Source organism: Macadamia integrifolia, chromosome 9, assembly GCF_013358625.1.
Source record: "Macadamia integrifolia cultivar HAES 741 chromosome 9, SCU_Mint_v3, whole genome shotgun sequence".
NCBI lineage: Eukaryota > Viridiplantae > Streptophyta > Magnoliopsida > Proteales > Proteaceae > Macadamia > Macadamia integrifolia.
In genome coordinates, this window is record NC_056565.1 from 23,799,427 (window position 1) to 23,821,034 (window position 21,608).

A 21,608-nucleotide genomic window follows, 5' to 3' on the forward strand; every position below is an offset into this window, starting at 1 on the left:
AGGAAGAAAAGATGGATTTCAACGGCGCCGAGGCTTGATCTTCCCATTTCGGCCTCGAAAAAGTGATCTCCAACACTAGATCTACGTTTAGAGGTGAGCAAAGGCTGGGTTCCTTAAACTTTCACCATACCCAAGTAAAACCCTTGATTTGGGTAGGGTTTCTTGAGATCTTGTAAATCCCCCTTGAGATGATGAATCTAAGGTTTAATAGATGATCTATGTGTTGATTTTGAAGAATTTGAAGAAGTATTTACAAGGTTGGAGAAGCATTGTTGATTTGAAGTGATTTTGGGGTTTTGAAGGAGTTCTTGAGCAAAGAAGGGATGGTGGCTTCCCATTCCTTAAATCTAACCTAGATCTAGGTTAGAACCATCTTATGAGACCTTGAATGTGTGAAAAATGGATTTGGAAAAGCCCCATTTGAATCCCCAAATGTTGGGAAAGTTTGGGAAGAAATGGTTGTTTCCCACCAAGACCGGTGGGCCATTTGGCCTGCCTGTGGACACCCACCTGAGAGGGCAGGGCCTTCGGGCCCAACCGGCGGGCCACCCTGCCTGCCGATCTTAACAGGACCCTCGGGCCAGACCGGTGGGCCAGACCGATGGGTCGACCGGTGGGCCGACCTACCCGCCGGTCAGGACCGGTGGGTCTGATCCAGGTGGGCTGTCCGACCCACCCGAGAGGCTCCGAATGTGATTTTTATGTCCGATTGGACCCAAATCGGACGTGTGAACTTTTAGGATTCTAAACATGATCTTGTCATTGGATCGTGTTAATCTTGATTCCAAAATGGTGAAATACTAACCCTGCTCACTCATTATAGGTTCACCAAATCTCACACTTCTCACACCGGATCTCACCCGTACCGAGCGTGAGTCCTTGTACACTACAAGTAAATGGGGAGAGAACGTTTGGCTTTGTTTCAAGGCATTGTTTGACATTCATTTAATTTTATCTAGTCTAGCCATGCCATCATGAAAATGCTATGTAGATTAGTCATCCTCACATGGTTATGCATGGGTGTTGTGTTTATTTTCTAAATACCAAGTGATAATATGCTTCTGTGATGAATGTTGACATCATTGTGCATGATGCGTTAATAGACTAGATGCCATAGTCGGCTTGGAAACGAGTGCATTGGCGGCCCATGGTATGGGATGCGGTGGTACTATGCAATCGTACTATTGTCATATAGGAGCATGCGGTTTAGGATTATCACATTCTCGTGCTACGACCCTTCCCAACAGGGGTTAAGGTGTTGGGTTACCATTTGGGAGGAAGCAGTGGTCGCGGTTGTCGGGTCACTGTGGCGGTTAGACATTACGCCCGGCTGGTCGTTAGGACAGTCGGCAACCCCGGTGGTATATTCAAGAGGACCAATCGTACTGCTTTTTAAATTACTGGAGTCAGCACCTTTAATTTTCAGTCATTTACTTTATGTTGAGAGCCGTGGTCGGCATGTTTTTATTTTTTCGAGTACTCACAGTGGGCCTTCTCCAACAGCCCTATGGGCGTATCGCGGGATGGAGTTCACAGCTCGTACCTGGAGCATACGCGCACTGTGGTTGTAGTAGCACTAAACCAAAAACTTAGTAATGTTGCTTAGGTGGATGTGATTTAAAATGTATTGCATAGCATATAATGCATATGGTTGTGATTTGTGGTGTGAACTGTTGTGTGGTCCATCTTTCCACTTGCTGAGCTAGTGAGCTCATCCCACGTGTGCACCTCTTTTAGATGATTTTGCAAGTCATCCATCTGAAGAGCACGGGGCGGATCCCACAGTTGAGTTCCCTGAAGAGGACTGGTGGGCCCCTGAGGAGTTAGAACACGGCACTGATTGCTTGTGCGAGAGTTGTGCTGCGGGACCGCAGTTCTGATGCCGAGCTGAGCTCCACTCTTGATGCTGAGCTGAGCTCTACCCTGTGATGCTGAGCTGGGCTCAACCTTTGATACAGAGCTGAGCTCCACTCTTGATACCGAGCTGAGCTCTAAGCTTTGATACCGAGCCGAACTGTATACTCTGATTTTTGATGATTTCTTTTATGTACTTGATATGTGAATTGTACTCTTATTGTGTAAATATCATGTCTTCGGGCCCACATATATTTAACTATTGTATCACAATTCGGGTATCAATTATTATGGGGATATTCACAGGTAAACCAAGTCTTCCGCTAAACTGATGAGCTCTTTCTTAGTTGTGTGTATGCTGTGGTGGAATACTGTATCAGATGATCCTGGCAGGTTTGGGTTAACCGGTGTTAACCCGGTCACTGGCCCGGTTTTGTGTGAACGGGGTGTGACACAAGTAATAGGAACAATTGACATTAGGCAAGGGATCCATTTTCAAGATTTGAGAACGAGTGGCTACATAACTATCAAAGAGACCCATTGAGAACTAATAAAGATGTTCCTATTGGATGACTGAATTGTGCGCAGATTGGGCATGGCAAGAATATGTTGGGACAACCACATAAGTGGAGAGCTCATCCCACAATACCATCAATCGCGGGTAATACTAGGCAAGAGAATCAGTGCCTTGGTGAATAGTGGAGATGGGGTGCTTGAGGTAGAATACACGAGGGGCATTGCTACCTGAGAAACGCTCCTCAATCTCCTTCCAAACTGTAGAAGCCGTCTCAACATAGATGACACTATCAGCGAGAGTAAGAGATAATACTTTCACGATCCAGGAGAGGACCATGAAGTTGCAGCATTGCCAGGTTTGAACCACGGATGGAGGAGAAGCTGGCTAAGGAAGAGAACCATAGATGAACATCTTGTTCTTGGCGTAGAGAGCCATGCACATAACACACCGCCAGGTAGGGTAGTTATCCCCAGTTAAGGGGGTCAATACAAGGATGGTGCTGGGATTATCAGAGCGATGAAGAGCATAGGGAGAGGGGTCAGTATAGAAGTGCCATCTGTGAGGGCACTTTCTTGAGACATGGAGAAGAAAAAAAGAAGAAAAAAAATCACAATTATTGCTCTGATACAATGTAAAATTACAGCTTTGAATGGAATTGAAGATATATTTTTCATTGTATATGGGCATACTTATATAAACAATTACATCAAGAGATCACATTGATTGAGGGATAAAAAAAGGCAAGGGATTACAAGAGATAATACTCTAAACTTATAAGGAAGAAAGAGATTGATTGAGGGATAAAAAAAGGAAAGAGATTACAAGAGATAATACTCTAAACTTATAAGGAAAAAAGAGATTGAGATGAATGCAAACATGGTAAAGATATATACAAATATATGGGAGACAAGTTGGCAAGGATAAGGATTGATAGTTGGCGTCAGCGGAACCCATGTGTGTAATAAAAAGAGGAATCTTGGATCTTTCAATTTGCATTCTACACAGCCTATCATTTGTTTTGCATTCAAACCTTTATTTATTCTATTGTTTGGTGAAACAAAATGTAAGAGGTAGGTGTCAAGGAAAGCTACAGTGATAAAAGTTCACAAATTTAAGAGTATCTTAAAATAGATTATGCTGCAAGAGGTTTAAAATCCCTGAAATATATACGGGATAAGCATTAGGTCTGAATTTGATGGAATCTCTTTTAGAATGCTTCAGAAGTGATACACCTAAAATTACCTCGCTAATAGGCGCAAAACATTTGGCAGTCAAAAAATTCAAGTATAAAACAAAAGACTCTCCACTGACTCAAGGCACTTGCCTATAAATGTAAATAGGGCATTTCACCCTCTTATTGGGATTAGGGTCACACCACACTCACCCTATAAATAAGGAGATTGTCCAGGTAAAAGGAGAATCCTTCTCTCACCCCTTCAATACCAAACTCATTAATGTTACTTGAAATACTGACTTTGGCATCAGAAAGTCTCTCCGAAGCCCCTCTCCATCCTCTCTTGAACTTGTAGGTCTCTCTCAACCAATAGTCGTTTTTTATCACACAAGAATAAAACTGATTGTCTAAATTCTGGCAATGTAAGATTATAGGGGGAACGAACTCTGATTGTCTGGTACTCTGGTGTTGCCTATGTCCAGACATAGGTGGGTGTAAAAAGACCATACTACCTCCCATGCACTGAAAATGCTCCCACGAGTCCTTCCAATGGCCGGTGCTAGTGTTGCCTACATCAAATTTGCAGGGTTCTTTCTCCCATGTAAATATGGACTTAGAAATTTATTTACACCACGGTGCCAGGGATCCCACATGAAATTCCTGTTTCTAGAGTGAGTTTTGATTCTTTTTAGAGGAAATTACACTCTCCTCCCCTGTATGTTTTAGGTATTACACTCAGACCTCCTACGACGTTTGTAATTACAAATGTGCCCTGTGGTGTTAAAATTGTTAGAAGCATATGTTAAATGACATTTTTACCCCTCCCCCCCCCCCCCATTTTTTTTCTAAAACTCATGTCTTTTAACTTCTCCATCTTCGTTCCCAGCAGCCGTCGGCGACTCTGTTCCTCTTCTTCTTCTTTGTCTCCGTTCGGCAGTGGCGGAAACACAGTGTTCCAAGGTGAGCACGATATTAATACAGAGGGATTGCACATTGATTAGATCCTCTACAAGGGAGACGGAAAGGATCTCCATGTGCGACAATGCACATTGATTCTTCTTCGTTTTTTTTTTTTTTTCCGAAATCGATGATCGATGCCGATATCCCTTGATGTCTCAGTAATCTGCACTATTGCAATCAACATGTGGAGAGATCTAGAGCGGAAGTCCCTTCAGAAAATGACACAAGCCTCTGAAAAGGCTTCCAATGTGGTAAATAAAGCTCTTGATTCTTAGCTAGGGTTTCTTTAACTCATGGATCCGATCGATTGCTGTAATAATACTGATTATGAGTATTTTGGTTTCTATGTTCCAATTTATTTTCTGATTAAATCAAATTCCAATGGGAGAAGCATCCAATTTTGAAGTTCTCAATGTTGTTTATCATCTTATTGCAAAATTGTTAGATGACTATTGGCCATCCCAAGGTCCTGTAGTAATGCAGAGACGGGAAGGAGAAAGATGAAAAGAGTAATAAGTAGTGTGGCATGTGAAACTGTTGTAGATCACCATCCTTTGTATAGCCTTTTATAGAATGGAGCTGCTTTTGGCATCTTTCAATGGTGGATGATTGAGATTTTCTGCAAACACAAACTAATCATTCCGGATGATGACACTGTCTATTTTTAGTGATTATTTGGTCCATTCCTGGCTTTCCTTGGTGTATGAATGCCCATAAATGCTATGTTGTAGTAAGAAAATCTTTGCTAACAATGTTTAGACTGTCCTTTTCTCCACTGGTTTCCCCCTTCTTATCCGTATGATTTTCCAGTTTTTGCTCTCTCTCCCTGACTAAAACCACAAATCCCTCTCTCCAATTTCAGAACCGTAAGTCCCTAAGTTCAAAAATCCTAAATCCCAATTGGTTAACGGTTTCCTCATGGAAGAAGATGAGAATAAGGGTTGAGGGCAAATAGGTCATCTCCATTGGATCAAGGGCATTTTGGGGTTTAATGCAATTTTGTAACACATGATTCATCACTTAACGGTTCCTCACTCACGGTCAGGGTACAGTTGATAAAATCTATAACTTAGAGGGGAAGGGAGTGTAATTTCAAACTTCGTAAGGGAAGATTATGTAATACCTGAAACATACAGGGGGAGAAAAGTGTAATTTCCTCCTCTTTTTACCATTACAAGATGGAGAAACCACCCCCCCAAAAAAAAAGTTGATTTTTTACTTAAAGCCAGGATTTTAAATTTGAATTCTTGTCAAATTTGTTCTTGCTAATTTTGATCCGGATTGGATCAGACTCAGCCGAAATTGATCCTAAAATCTTAGAATCAACTCCTTAGATGTGAAAACCCAATGATTCGGTCCAAAAAATCTCTAGAATATGGACCGATTCGAATGATCAGATTCCGGGTCGGATCTTTAAAACAGTGGCTAAGCCGTTGGTAGTTGAGGACACTTTACCCAACAGTTTAACTGTTTAAGGTATTGAGTGTTGACAGATTCCAAGCTCTGGGCAGAGATCCATTGACTTCCTCATTTTGTCTCTATTATGTGCAAGTAATTACACCCATTAATTAATTATATATTAATTTAGATTTAGATTCCAAAGACTGGAGGGTGGCTAGTTCTGATTGGAATTGGAGCAGTTGGATCCAATGATCCTTGGGAAGTGAGAGATCTATCTGGATAAGTTTGGAAGAGATAGTAGAGATTAGGAAAGTGTTCATGGAAGATATGGTGTGCAGAGAGAAATAAGAAGGCGATCTTAGTTTTAGAATTTGAAATGGCCTATGATTTATCTATTGTAATCACATTTTGAAAAGAAAATAATAATTAATAGACTTTTAAAAGAGAACAAAAATAATAGCCAATTAATTTTCTTTCTAACTAGAAAGACCGATGGGTTATTATATAAAGATTGTAAAGTCATATTAAGGGAGAGATTTATTACCTACCATAGATTAGTTGCCATAGATATATGTTTTAACTGTTAAATCATAAGAAATATGTGATTATTTGTCCTAGGATGAGATGATAAATATAAAAAGAGAAAAATTGGAACCATTTTTTAATAGATTAGTAAAATGAGGAAGGTGTGACTTTAATGGAGACAGCAATATGAAGTAGAACGAGATAAATAATTATGTTAATAATGTTGCTAAGAAAGTTCTAAGTGAATCTGAAGAAAATCGACATTCAGCAAAGGAAACTTGGTGGCCGGATGATGAAATTAAACAACCATTAAGACTAATAAATCTAATTTTAAAACCTGACAAAGGACTAAGGATGAACAAGAATTAGAAAGATATAAATTTGCTAAAAATGAAACTAAGAAAATCATAAGAAAACTAAGGACTAAGAAATATGAGGATCTTTCCAATATTATGAACTCAAAAGATAAGAAAAAAAGTTATCTACAAACTAGTTAAAATGATGGACATAAAGAGTAGAAATTTCAACCATATTGCATTAAAAGTGAAGATAATACAAGTAATATTGTATTAGAAATTTGCAATTAATAACCATAAACAAAAAATTGCAAGTCTTAGATAGGTACAAAAAAATAAGGTATTTGAAATAAAAGAAGCTTTAAAAATATAAAAATAAGTAACACAATAGGTCTAGCTGGTATTCTAATAGAGATGTGGAAGTACTTAGGAATCTATGGAATAGCTTGACTAACTAAGTTGTTTAATAATATTATGACCATATGAAAAATGTCAGATAAATGAAGAAGAAACATTGTGGTTCTGATTAATAAAAAATAAATATGATATTCAAAGTTATAATAATTATAGGGAAATAAAACTTATGAGTCATATGTGAAATTATAGGATCAAACTTCTCTGTAGCGCTACAGGGCGTGTAGCACACAGTCAACGACCAGGAGCACTTAGACAAGCAGCCCAAGGCACTCATGGTCATTGGATATGTGCTACAGGGTGTGTAGTGCTACAGACGATCTCAATCCGAAATTATATGAGAGAGTAATTGAAAAACTCACCTAAGACAAGAAATTAATATTGTGAATAACTAATTTGGTTTTATACCAGAAAAATCAACTATAGAAGTTATTTATTTGTTTAAGAGATTAATGGAAGATTTAAAGAAGGAGAAATGTTTCCTCTACCAAATTGGAACGTTCACTAGATGTGGTATCGATTATTTCAGTCCCCATGTATCTCGGCATCAAGTGCCACACTCCCCCCTAAAAACCATTTTCCTTAATTTATGTTATGATTTTATTAGTATAAAGTTTAAATGGTGTTAGCATTAGGTCCAAAGGTGGACTTATTTTCAATGCTTCCTTTCTTTTGATGAGATTTCCTTGAGATAGTTATACACACCTAGAGAAATGAATTTTTTTCAGTTTTTATGGGTAAAAAACCTGGAGAAATGAACCAAGCAGCAAACTTTCTATGTAAATATTGGAAATATACAGATAAGATGGTAATCTATAGGGGAATTAAAATATCCACTTAATTCAAAAAAATATGTGATGTTAGGGCTCCCCTCCCCATATAAATCTTGTTTCTGGAGTGAATTTCAATATGCTTACTAAAAAAAAAAAGTGAATTTTAAAGTTGACTTTCTTCATTTCCACAATTTTTTTTCTTTTAGTTTTTTAAAAAAAGAGACTTCCACAAGTCATGGCTACAGGTTTGCAGCATTTGTAATCTCATGGGTCGTGGTACCTGCCACCATTTCCGCCTGTCATTGCTCTAAAACCAGAAGTTACTTTTTTTTTTTTTTTTTGGGTAGATCCAAGAAGCATATCCTATGTGTGCACAAATAAGCATTTATAGAGGAGCAATTTTTCCTTTCATGAGAGGTAGGTCGGTTATTTCACCTCTATGTATCTTGGGGCAGGGTCATACTGTCCCACAGAAAACATTCTCTCATCCTTATTGATTTGACTCTAAACCTAAAAGAGGAAGGCGACATGGGTAGAGGTGTAAATTGGCCTGAAATCAAGATTCTACTTGATTTCTAGGGAGTGTTGGTCTTCTAAAAATCGATACTTATACTGAATCTAGCTATTCGATTCGATTCTTACACGCTTTGATTCCGACTTCTGTACTCGGTTTATAGTGTACACTATATAATATAATATAATATAATATAATATAATATAATATAATTAATATAATATAATATAATATAATATAATATAATATAATATAATATAATATAATATAATATAATATAATAGTTGTGTAAAATCTACTATTAATATTAGTAATACATTTCCGCCTAAAAATATTAGTAATATATTAATATTATATTATAATAATATACTTTAATATATTGGTACCCAAATTCGATTCTAAACATTGGTTTATGCTCAAACTTATATGTAACTAAGTCTCGCCTTAAAAAAAAAAAAATACTAATTGCCCGTTTGATTTTGTTTCTCCTGTTTCTGTGTCTAGAAACAACAGAAACAATATTTGTTGTTTTTGTGCTAGAAACGATTTTTGGAATTGCAAAAAGATGTTTGATTTATCTATTTCCCGAAACATTTTTAATAGTGTACTCGAGTTCAAGACATGAGTGAAGGCACAATGTTATAGGAATGTAACTCACGAATCATGGCATGACGTTGGAGTTGTAGATATGCTTCATGGAGATGAACTTCAGAAGGATGAAGGCAATCTGAAATTGTGAGCTTCGCACAATCAGGTTGGAATCGCTGCATCTGGATAACGAGAAGTTTCAACAGTGGGTTGGGGTTTGGGTAGGTCGAGTGAAATATTGGATTTTTCACAATTTTTGTTGCTCCCACTTGTTTCTAGAAACAAAAAAACAAGTCTAACTTGTTTCTCCATTTCTGTTTCCAGACACATAAATGGGCATAAATTTCTATTTTTGTTTCAAAAAACAAGTGAAACGAAATAGAAAAAATCAAATAGTTTTTTGGCTGTTTTTCCATTTCTGAGCACAGAAAAATGGAAAAACTATTTCTGGAAACAAAATCAAACAAGTCCTAAGTCTCGCCTTGGTTTTGTTCTCTAGTTTAAGATTGCAACCAAAATCTATTTAGTTTGGTTTTATTCTGATTGTGTGGATTGATTTCAATTTGACACTCTTAAACTTGGCTCCCTTTTGATCGATTATTACTAGGGCCACATGATGGAGCAAATCACAGGCTTACAGTTTAAAGGATTAGTTCGGATTGACCGAAGTTATCTATGTTAGTGGGAAAATATTCTTTTTCTCATAGTGTGAGCTATACTAGTGCTCCCCATTCTGTTAGATAGAAAATTTAAGCTTAATCCTATTTTATCAGGTCAGATTAAGAATCATTTGAAAAATAAATAAAATAAATAAATAAAAGGGAAAATGAATTCTAAAAGACAACATAGCCCATGGATCAGACATAGAGAGGGTGAAACACCACCCCCCCCTCTTTAATTAAAGGTGGAAATCTCTCCTATGTTAATGCTTTTTTGAGTTGTCCTCTCATTGGCCATCATGTTAGCATAGGGTCACGCTGTCTTTCAAGAAACCCAATCACAATATTAAAAATTAAAAAAATAATTAATTAATTAAAAATTAAATAAAAAATATCCCTGGTCAAGCCCTCTACGCCAAGACACAGGGAGCATGAAAAACTAGCCTAACCTTATGTGCTCATTGGTCAATCAGTTGATGCCTCCCCCTGCCTTCCCATTAATCAATGTGCTAGCACAGTAGTCATGCAACCAGTGACCGTTCTATCACCCAAAAAAATGGGTCTCTCTCCCTCATGCTCCCTCTCTGGCCTCCCTCTTCGGCTTTCTCCCTTCTCCCTACAATTCTCTCTCTCTCCCCTCCCCTCCCCTCCCATCCATGCAGAATCCCAAGTAGCAGCAAAATTTTGTTCTTTTCTTTAGTAACTGCCTCACTAATAATAACTAGTAAGGTGGGGAATGTCTCTACCAGTTGAGCAGGAAAATCCCCCTATAGAAACTCTTTTTTTTTTTTTTGAATAATGCGTTTGTATTTTGATTCTTCATAACACCAACGGGCAACTGGGGCTGTACTTGGTGCAAAGGTGCAATCATCAAAGATTCTATTAAAAAATAAAAATAAATTAAAGATCCAAAGTACATGAAAAAGATGTTAAACCATTTGACCCAAATGTTAATTTTTGGAGCTTTTGAAACTTGATATGCACTTGAGCATTAAAAAAGAAACCCTAGTCACACTCTATTGAATTGTTTTAAGAAAAAAAAATAAAAAAAAAAATGTTCTCTATGGGGGAGTGCATGGGGAGTGAAATGATTGGCCTACCTCTATGAAAAGAAAATAACTCTTCTGTGGATGCTTTTTAATAAGCTCACATTGGTCTTTACATGCGCATAAAAACTGCTCCCTCACAGAAAACATTTCCAACCCCACCCCCCCCTCCCCAAAAAACAAAAAAAATGAAAAAACCATTCTCTTGGCTTGTTTTGAGAGTCATCTCAAAATGGACAACCCTTTGAAGCTTCAGCACAGGTATCAGGGTTGACTAGATGAACCATCTGAATCCCCATTTGAAAAGAAAAGATCCCATTCATGAGGCCTTACCCCACTTTCTCCATCCTCTAACAAAGCATATTTCCAAGAAATCTCCTCATTGAAGTTAAGATCTTCATGACCTTCAATGATATCCTTTCTCAACTTAGTAACTTTGTCTATAACAGCTTGCACAGCTACATCAAATGCATCTTTAAGAGTCTCCAATTTAGACCTTGGATCTGCATACGTCAACCTTGGTATGAGACTTATAACCTCTTCCCTCATCATCTTCACCTGCTCTGGAGAAATTTGCAGAAGCCTTTCCTCTATACTAACGTTTCTTAAACGAATATCATCAGCTGGAATGAAAACAGAGTATTTTGAATAATTCCTTGGAAGATGCCAAGTGTACTGTGTGTAAGCTGAACCAGGATGGAAGAACACAGGTATACAACCAGCCAAAATTGAATCAAAAGCTGATCTTCTTGTAAATGAATCACCTTGAGGTTGAAGGCAAAACAGAGAACTCTGAAACATTTGCATTACAGTGCTTGGAGAATGACACTTACTCTGCCCAATTCCACATTCTATTAACTTACAGAGATTGGATTTCTTGCATTGCTCAATGATCTGTCCTCTAACTAATTTGGGATACCCAGGTCTTGGAGCTCCTGCAAATGAGAAAAGCCATGGTCTTTCCAATTTCCTCATCCGATCCTGCCATTCAAACACAAGTGAATCCTTCGATGGATGAAAGTAAGAAGGAAATGGTATAGCGAAATCATTCCCTTTCCACGGGCTCGATTCAACCACGAGCATTGACATGTTCTTAGCAGATGGAAGAGTAAAAAGCTTGTTACCCCACCTAGAATCTTGATCGGTTGATCTTCTAAAATCCCAAGTTACTCTACCAGCAACAAGGAAATGATCCTTACCACCCATGACCTTCCACTCTGGTTTCTTGACAAGCCAATCCACCAAAGCTAGAGATGATGCATCCCTAACAGAGGTGTTATAACCCCAAAGGTAGCGGGAAATATCCATTCCAGCATAGAATGGAACAAAAATGGCGGCGGCAATTGAAGAATCTCGCGTCAAGCATTCATACTGCTTCATTCTGTTGGTGAAGATCACATCCAGAGCAAACTGGTTGGTTGCATACATTTCAGTATTGGAGAAAACCCCTTTGATATCTTCCTCCAGTCGGGGGCCAAGCCCAGAATTGGTGATGAACTTGCACATATCAGTCCAGAGGCTGAGAGACTTGCACTCTTCGAGTATATCTTCATTGAACCGTGGAGGAAGGTCATGGACATAGATGTACCTTCCCCCACAAGGATCACTCTTGTTCTCTACTGTTCTCAAAGCCCGAATAAACGGATAACTGTCCGCCGGCGGTGGTAGATGAGGTGCCTTGGATGACTGAGTTGGGAATGGATTAGGCTCTACTTTTATGAACTCATCTATGTTACCAACTCTAACAAAATGAAAGTAAACAAGTAACAAACAGAACAACGTAAAAAAAGGTAGAAACCAACAGAGACGAGGCAGTTGATACTTTCCTGTAGGCTTAAGCATTAGCTCTGGAGGATTGCACGCTGCCATGGACAAGTGGTGACTCATCTTCAGATTTCAAGTGAGCAGGTAGTGATCAGTCCTAACAAAACCAAGAAATGGGTTAAGCATATCAAAGAAGACAGAACTCGATAGCTAAGAATCAGAACCCAACCCGAAGGGGTAGCTTAATTGGCAAGGATCAACACCTCACAATTAATACGTTATGAGTTCATCTCTCCTTGGAGCCCTACCTATAAAAATAAAAATAAAAATAAAATCATAACCCAATCACTGAACAAAACTTGAATATCCTAACCATGAATCAAAACTCATGAATTTTTAAACATTGTACCAATTAAAAAAATTACTGTTTTCATTTTCAGATGAGAAAAAACCTGTTAGAAAAAGAAAAAGCTAGGGAAACTTTTTTTGTTGGAAAAGATAAGGAGGAATCTTGGATCTTTCAATCTGCATTCTGCACAGCCTATCATTTGTTTTGCATTCAAACCTTGATTTATTCAATTATTTGGTGAGACAGAATGTAAGAGGTAGGTGTCAAGGAAGGGTACAGAGAGAAAAGTTCACAAGATTAAGAGTATCTTCAAATAGATTATGCTGTAATGTAATAGGGTTAAAATCCCTGAAATATATATGGGATGAGCATTAGGTCTGAATTTGATGGAATCTCCTTTAGAATACTTCAGAAGTGATACACCTAAAATCACCTCGCCAATAGGCACAGGACATTTGGCATTCAAAAAAAAAATCAATTATAAATCAAGGGACTCTTCACCGACTCAAGACACTTGCCTACAAAGGTAAGTAAGGCATTTCATCATCTTATTGGGATTCGGGCTACACCATACTCAACCTATAAATAAGGAGATTGTCCAAGGTAAAAGGGGGAATCCTTCTCACACCATTTCTCTTTCAACACAGAACTCATTATTGTTACTTGAAATACTGACTTTGGCATCAGGGAGTCTCACTTGGAACCCCATCTGAACCCTCTTGAACTTGCAGGTCTCTCCCAGTAAACAGTCGATTTTTTATCGCAACAAGAAGAAATGACAAGCAATAGCATTTTTGTCTAAATTCTAGCAATGTAGCATATAAGATTGTAGGGAGAAAAACCCTAACTGTCTAGTGTTGCCTATGCCCTGATGGGTGGACGCAACAAGACCTTGCTACCCCCGTGTGCTAATGGTGCTCCCATACACCTTCCCATTATTGATGCTGATGTTGCCTACACAGACTAGCATGATTCTTTCTCCCATTTAATTAGAAAATTTAAATTTTAATTAGACCTTGGGGCCAGTGATCCCCACATGGATGTAAATCTTGTTTCTAACATGAATTTTGATTCCCTTTGCCCATTCCCAAGATATAGTGAACCCAAAAGAAAGTTGACTTCTTGTTTAAGGAAGGATTTTAAGATTGGATTCGGGTCGGATTTTTAAAACAGTGGCTAAGCCGTTGGAAGGTGAAGACACTTTACCCAACAGTTTAACTGTTTTAAGGTATTGAGTGTTGACAGATTCCCAGCTTTGGGCAGATCCATTGACTTCCTCATTTTGTCTCTATTGTGTGCAAGTAATAACAGTCACTAATTAAAAATTAATTAATTAATTAATTACGGTTAGAATTAGATTCCTTCAAGTCGGTAATGTCTCCTGAAGACTACAGGGTGGCCAGTTCTGATTGGAATTGGAACAGGTGGATCCAGTGATCCTTGGGGAACAGGCCTTCCACAACTCTTGCTGAAAACCATAATTAGTGCATCATTAAAGAAAGAAGTTTTTTATTATAACTCAGATCGGTGAAAGAAAGAAAGAAAGAAAATTGTAATTTACCTTTTCTTTTTCTAAATCTTTCATATAACATATTTTTCCAAGTAAAACTTGGGATAATCAAGCATTGAAGCAATAAGTTGTCATCATCCCAATGGATAAAATTATTGAGAAATATTTTTATGGGAACATATAAATAGATTAATTTAAGGAATTAGTTAAAGAGAAAGATTAATATATATATATATATATATAGGTGGATGAGAGATCTATATGGACAAGTTTGAAAGACATAGTAGAGGTTTTGAAATAGTTAATGGAGGATTTGGTGTGGGAGAAAGAAAAAAGAAGGTGACCTCAGATTTAAAATTTGAAATGGCCTATGATTTTTCTGTCAAAAGAAAAAAAAAATAGGTTTAAAACCTGACAAATTATAAAAGATGAAGATGATTTAAAAAATAGAAATTTTCTAAAAATGAAGCTAAGATGATCGTAAGAAAAGTGAGGACTGAGAAATATGAAGATGTTTCTAACAATTTGAACTCAAAGGAAGAGAACCAAAAAAAAAAAAATTATTTACAAACCAATCAAAATGATGGGCATAAAGAATAGAGATTTCAACCATATTAAATGCATTAAAAGTGAAGATAATAAAGTATTTATAAGTAACTATTTCTGCAAATTACTAAATGAAAATAATACAAGGAATATTTTTTTAAAAAGTTGCAATAACCATCAAGAAATCACTAGTCTTAGATAGATATGAAAAATTAGGGTATTTGAAATAAAAGAAGCTTTAGATGAAAATATGTGAGACAATATGTCTAAATGATACTATAATAGAAGTGTGGAAGAGCTTAGACCACACAATGATGAAGAAGTTTCCCTAATACCACATGGTGAGGTTCACCACATGATCCCACGTCCCCCTTCCCCCTTCTCCCTTCCCCCTGCTTCGGATTATTATGTATGTACCTTTAGGCAGTTACTTATGTTAGGTCAATGTCATTAAAAATTGTCAAAACCCACTAAATTGTTTTGAATCTGTGAATTAATTGGTATGCCTTTTGGCAAAATTTTGTGGTGTATGAGTTAGATTCCTCGTCTACCTGCTGAACTTGCATCCTCTACTTCTTTGTTGATAGATGTATAGCTATAATTTGGATCCGTTGTATGTACATTCACCTCGACATTGATTAGAGGATCCAATACTTGTCCTTTTTGCTTCCATAAATATATAAATATATATATATATATATATATATATCTCTTCTTCTTCTTCTTCTGTTGGTCTGAAAATAAGTTTGTTCAGAGGAATAAGAACCACTCATGGATGCCAAACATTGATGTTGGATCAAAGGATCAGAATTGAACCATACTAAGCTGCCCGTCACGGAGAGTTCCCTCCTTTCTAGGGAGTCATCTAAGTTGTTAAACTCCCTTGGGTTTCAAGTAGGATTTCGAATGAAAAATGTCCTCTAAGATGGGCTTGACTATTAGAGGAGCTGATGTAGTTTCATGGAGCAAATAGGTGACTACATCTTTAATATCATTCTCCACCACAATGTGAGTAAGGTTTTCATAAATGACTTCCAATAGAGCTGAACAGATCAGAGATGGCAAACTGTGGCCACCCTTGATGGTCATGAAAAATAAACCCTATACCTCCTTGTAATGGCAGGAAATAGGATAGGTGTTGAATCTTCACATTTTTACATCCAGATGAACATACGTGTAGTGGATCCAAACTACATATAGCCATCGTTGTTGTGGGTGATTCTATTTCCAACCATGTTGGAGGGTGATTTGGATTTTCCAACTGTTGGATAAACAACTTATGTACCCTTCAGAATAGAAATGGTAAAAAAAAATAATTATGATCCAACGAAGGTGGATCATCACGATGCAATACCATCATTGTTTCCTATCTTTCTTTCTTTCTTTCTTTTCTTTTTTTTAAACTTAATTGCAGCTATCATATATTTACCTCAAAGTTTACAGTTGCAGCTACCACTTGCCATGTCTGGCTATGCAATATTTCTCCAAGGAGGTCTATATAGAGAAGAGTAGTAAGATTAAGAGTCTATTTCAATTTAGGGACAAAGAATACTATCTGATTGTGTGAACCTTGTGCTTAGACAATGGAGAATGAGAAATTATCATCTCATCCCCTATAAAATCATAAAACTTCATTCTTAGCTGTGTTCTTCTTGAAACCTACGCTGATGCAAGGGCTATAAGACGAGGTAGCAACCTCTTGACCTTTTATTTATAGGAGAAGTGTCTTCTATGAAGAAGTGTAGTTCCTATGCATACGAGAAGATCAATGGGAGCATAAAAGTAAGCATAAACAAAAGCGCTATTTTTCATTTCTTGAAAAGTAGATTGATTATTTCGGCCTCCATATATCAAGACATAGAAGCCACACACTCCCCTCAAAAACCATTTTCTTTGATTTATAATATATTTTCATTAGTACAAAATATAGATGATATTAGCATTAGGGCCAAAGGTGGACTTATCTTCGGCGCTTCCTCTCTTTTGATGAGATCTCCTTCAGTTAGGTATATGAACTTTTCTGTTTTTATAAGTTATATTTAAATTTTGAAAATATATAAATATATATATATATATATATATGATGCTAGGTCCCTACCCCATTTAAATCTTGTGGACTTTTTGACTTCCACAAGTCATGGCTACAAGTTACAGCATTTGTAATCTCATGGGTCGTGGACCTCGTGGTACCTGCCACGATTTCCGCCTGTCATTGCTCAAAAAACCGGTGGTTTACTTTAATGAGGACCAATTTAGAATTAAAGTCAGTAGTCTTTTTATCTTATTTTGGGTACAAGTGAATGGTAACAACTCGGCTCATATAATAATCAGTGACGTGGTGGGTACTAGGTCTTATGGCTTTTATTCATGATAGTTTAGTTTTCATGGGTCAAGCAAGGAGATCATCAATAATAGAAGCTCAACGTACCCACTCTGATATCTGAGGGTGTCAATCGATTCGGTTCTGGTTATTTGGTTCTATTTCGATCCGGTTCCAAATGATGATAAGGTGGACCAGAACCGAATCGAGAACCGACTTAGTTCCGTATTTAGATACTCAAGCCGATTCAATTCGGATCGATTCGGTTTTGGTTCTAATATGCAGTTTTAATTCGGTTTAATTTGGTTATGAAAATGGTTTCACTTTTGGGCCATGACTATGATGGACCAAAGACCATAATTGGCTCAAGTTATGGGCCTTATGGCCGTTGCTAACTCCAAAATTGTCTTAACATGTAAATTTGTGATGATAAATTACAAAACACGCTTACCACCTGAAAATATCTCTTAACGATACTAGGGTTTTTTCATTTTTTGTTTTGTTTTAAGAGTAATTCGGTTTGGTTTCGGCTCAAACCGACGATTCTAACACCCTAAACCGAACCTGAGCTGAACCAAGGTCCATACTCACATAATCAAACCAAATTCGAACCGAATTAATTCGGTTTAGTTCGGTCCGATTAATTCGGCTCGATTTCGGATACGATGTTCAGTTTCGACTTGAAATTAACACCCTTACTGATACCATGTTAAAGCTTCCATCTTAAAACCACTTGGCTTGAAATAGGGTGGCCTCCTGTAGCTTTTATACATAATAGTTGAGTCACCCATAACTGATATGGGACTATCTCAATAGGGTGAAGGGTTGGTTCAGGTTTCTTAAGACCCTAATCTAATCCTAGGTCCCCAAAATTCAATTTCCCAACTCAATTCTATCGGATTCATGCTTGGGCCCAAACCTGTTGGGCTCATGCCAACCCAAACCAACCCTAATTGAGCCACGTTGACCCTAACTGACCCTAATTTTTACAAGGTCGAGCTAGCCCTATTTTTTTCCATTTGTGTCCTATGCATTAAAAAAAAACCAGTTTCTTAAATGATCAATACACATTAAAATTATGAAGCAACTTAATAGTAGATGTTCAGGACACCTAACCATAAGAATTAATTACCCAAATTTCATTATTCTAAATAAAAGGATAGGATGATAGCCTCATAACCCTAAATTATATTATATAAATCAGGGTTAAAATTAGGGTCAGGCCGAGCTGGGCCTAGGCCTCAACCTAGGCCTAACCCAACTCTAACCCAGAGTCAGTGTTTTCAACCCTAACCTGCCCTCAGGGTCAGAAATCTTAGCCCAGACCCTGTTCAAACTCAAGGCGGGTTTGGGTCGTCAAGCTCAAACTTACACACCTACTAGATTATCTAACAATAAAACACACTCACACAAAAACCAAAAAAAAAAAAGGGGGGGAGAAGAATTTATTTTAAAAAAAAAGACAATTTTCCTAAGGAATCCATTCACCGTAGAACATTGCGATCCCAGGAAATAGTGGGAAGAGGGGGGGTCCCATCCAGATTGTCCCATCATTCAGCCACCGGTGAAAGAAAACTTTATTTAAAAAAAAAAAGTCATGTAATAAAAGCAATTAGAAGAAGATGATCCAGACCTACAAGAGGAAGGCAACGTGGGTAAGGGTGTAAACCGATTTGGAATCAGGTATTCCGCTTGATTCTAGGGAGTGTTGGTTTTCTGAAAATCAATACTCATATTGAACTTATTCGGATCCAAGTCCTATTCAGTTCCAAATTCAATTCCTAGACAGTTCGATTTCATTTCCTACATGAGCTGGGTTTATATTAAATATAATAGAATATAGTGTTTTTATAAAAACTATGACAAATATCAGTAATATATTAATATTATATAGTATTTGATGCGGCAAAAATTGACTGGATGATCTTCCCTGCAGTTCCTGGTGCTCCAACCGACCTGACAGAAGAGAGGACAGGGGAGAGCCGGGCTGACTCGACAAGAAACTCTCTGATGCCTAAGTGAGATCTTTCCACAGTAGATGATCAAGAGAGTTTTTTCAATAAAAGAAGTGATCGATCCACATGATGGAGGCTTACCGTGATATTTATAGGCTGCTGATGGAGGGAGAATGAGAGACGTTTGTGAAGAGTGATGTTTAGGCATAGAGTCCTTGACGGGAGTGGCTCTGTGATTCTGTGAAAATTTTGGGTCCTAGAGTATTCTAGGGGAATATTCCCCTCTTATCTCGGAGATGCCAAACGTGTGAGGAATAGATGTCTCTGGTGACGTGTAGTGGATAGAGTCCTGTCCTTGTGAATAGAGATCACGTTCCTTGAATGTAGGAGTGGATGAGAGCACGTTTCTGGGAACCTTATTGTTGATGCTGGGCCGAGGTGACAGCACGACCAGATGAGAGGCCGAAGTGGTAGCTCGGGCTGATGAGGGCCGAGGTGGCAGCAAGGCCTGATGGAGGGCCAAGGTAGTATTGGGCCGAGGTGACAGCTCTGACTGATGGAGAGCTGAGGTAGCAGTACGGCCAGATGGAGGGCTGAGGTGGGAGCACGGCCAGATAAGGTACCAGTGTAGCATTGGTCAGGACGCTCCTTGCCTGTGCCGTGGTAGGGGAAAAATACCCTCATCACCAGCCCCCCGCTCTAGCGATTCGGCTCTGGCAACTAGAGCATTAAGTTTCGTTAACTTTTTTGATGGTGCAGCTAGAGCATTAAGTTTCATTGACTTTCGATGTGCCACGTATCTTGGAGCCATTGTTTCACCTCGGGCAGGCGAAGAGACCGCTCCTGTTCGTCGTTGATTCCAATAAGATCCAGCCGTTCATTCTCCACCACCTTCTCCTATGAATAGGGTACGTTTTTTTCAGAAGTCTTGTCGTTCAATCTCTTGATACAGTCAGCTCAGCTCGCTCCTATCATCAGCACAGACTTTCACAGAATTTCAAAGCAACCCGGTGTCATGAACAACGCTCCTCGTTCATCCTTACCAGTTCGTCCTGCAACAAGTAAGTACGATAATGGTTGTGACTCGTTGATCCTCTGCTCAGCCCTCCGCGTACCCGAGTACTAGCCCCGAAGATCCCAATATAGCATCCACGCGTGATCTGGACTCGCCCAACCAGACTCCCTTGACGACCGTGAGGCCTGGGGAAGATCACCTTGAGTGCTCCATTCCCAATCCTTCGTCCTCTAGTGACGACACTTCCTGCAGTCAAGGCTCTGACGATAACTCCTGTTCTGATGGCAGCTCGGGCTCTGAGTCTGTGGAGGTGGTCTCGCCTGAGATCATCCCGACCAGGGTTGGAGCTGGCTCGGTTGCCTCAGCTCAGCCCCCCAGTGCCACGACAGCAGGCTCTTCGGGTGCTGACACCTCAGGTGCCGAAAGTCCCTAAGGCTGGCCAGGCAGAGTCCGAGGGGGAAGGGTCGGCCTCCTCCTCTAGAGAGAAGAAAACTGCGGTGAATACCCCAAGCATCCTGACGCCCAAGGTACTTGACCTGATCCATAATTGATACGGCATCCCAGATTACGTGGTGATGCGCGTCTCAAACGAGAACGAACGAATGGACGCCTCTGGGGACGAGGTTGCTCTTTATGATGCAGCCTTCCAGAGCGACCTGAGGGTTCCTATGCCTGAGCTGATCAGCTCAGTCCTGGAGCACTGGTGCCTCACTCCTAGCCAGCTGACTCCGAACTCATGGCTGACTGTTCTTGGCTTTGAGGTGTTTGTCTCGAAGCTGGGTCGAATTGTGACGCTAGACCTATTCAGGAAGATGTTCTTAGTGAAGAGGCACACCTCAAGGTGGTACTACTTCACCAAGAGGGAGAGGGATAGTCCTTACAGCGACCTGAAGATGTTCCTCAACATGCCTTCTTCGGTGAAGAAGTGGAAGGAGAGGCACTTCTACATGGCGATGGAGGGGAACCCCTTCAAGAGCAGCTGGATCAAGCCCACCCTCTCCGTGCTGAACCGAGCACCTAAGCTCTTCCCAGCTGACCTCCAAATATATCAGATGTGTTTGGGTGGGGAGGCTGTGGATGTTCGCATGCTGCAGGATGAAGACTTCCTCCAGGAGTTTGAGCTGAGTGAAGTCCCTGGTGAGGATCCGATCGAGTTCAGTTATGATGGTTCATCTCGGTTTTTTTTTTATAGTCTTAGCTTGTTTCCATTACTAACGCAGCTCAACTCTTTCTTGTCTTGCAGTGGTTAATATGAAAATTAGACAATAAGGCCTTGCTACGGTGACAGCAGAGGTGGGGAAGAAAGAGACGACCGAGTAGGCTGCCAAGAAGGCCGGCAACAAGGGCAAGGTTGTGGCTAGCCCCAACCTAGGCGCCAAAGTCGCTCCTCCCCCTGGCGCGGGCAACAAGTCCTCGCCCCTGATTACC

The 21,608-nt window shown here is 39.1% G+C and overlaps 1 protein-coding gene across 1 annotated transcript; it reads right to left on the reverse strand.

Moving 5' to 3' along the window:
• Window positions 1-10,985: 10,985 nt before the first annotated feature.
• LOC122089637 (xyloglucan galactosyltransferase MUR3-like) lies at window positions 10,986-12,637 on the reverse strand. Its single transcript, XM_042659353.1, has one exon. It carries the CDS (start codon window positions 12,606-12,608, stop codon window positions 10,986-10,988), a length of 1,623 nt encoding a protein of 540 aa, XP_042515287.1. The 5' UTR covers window positions 12,609-12,637.
• Between the last annotated feature and the right edge of the window lie 8,971 nt (window positions 12,638-21,608).

Excerpts from the sequence above, each read along its gene's own strand:
- LOC122089637 (XM_042659353.1), bottom strand. The coding sequence starts at position 12,608 with ATGAGTCACCACTTGTCCATGGCAGCGTGCAATCCTCCAGAGCTAATG.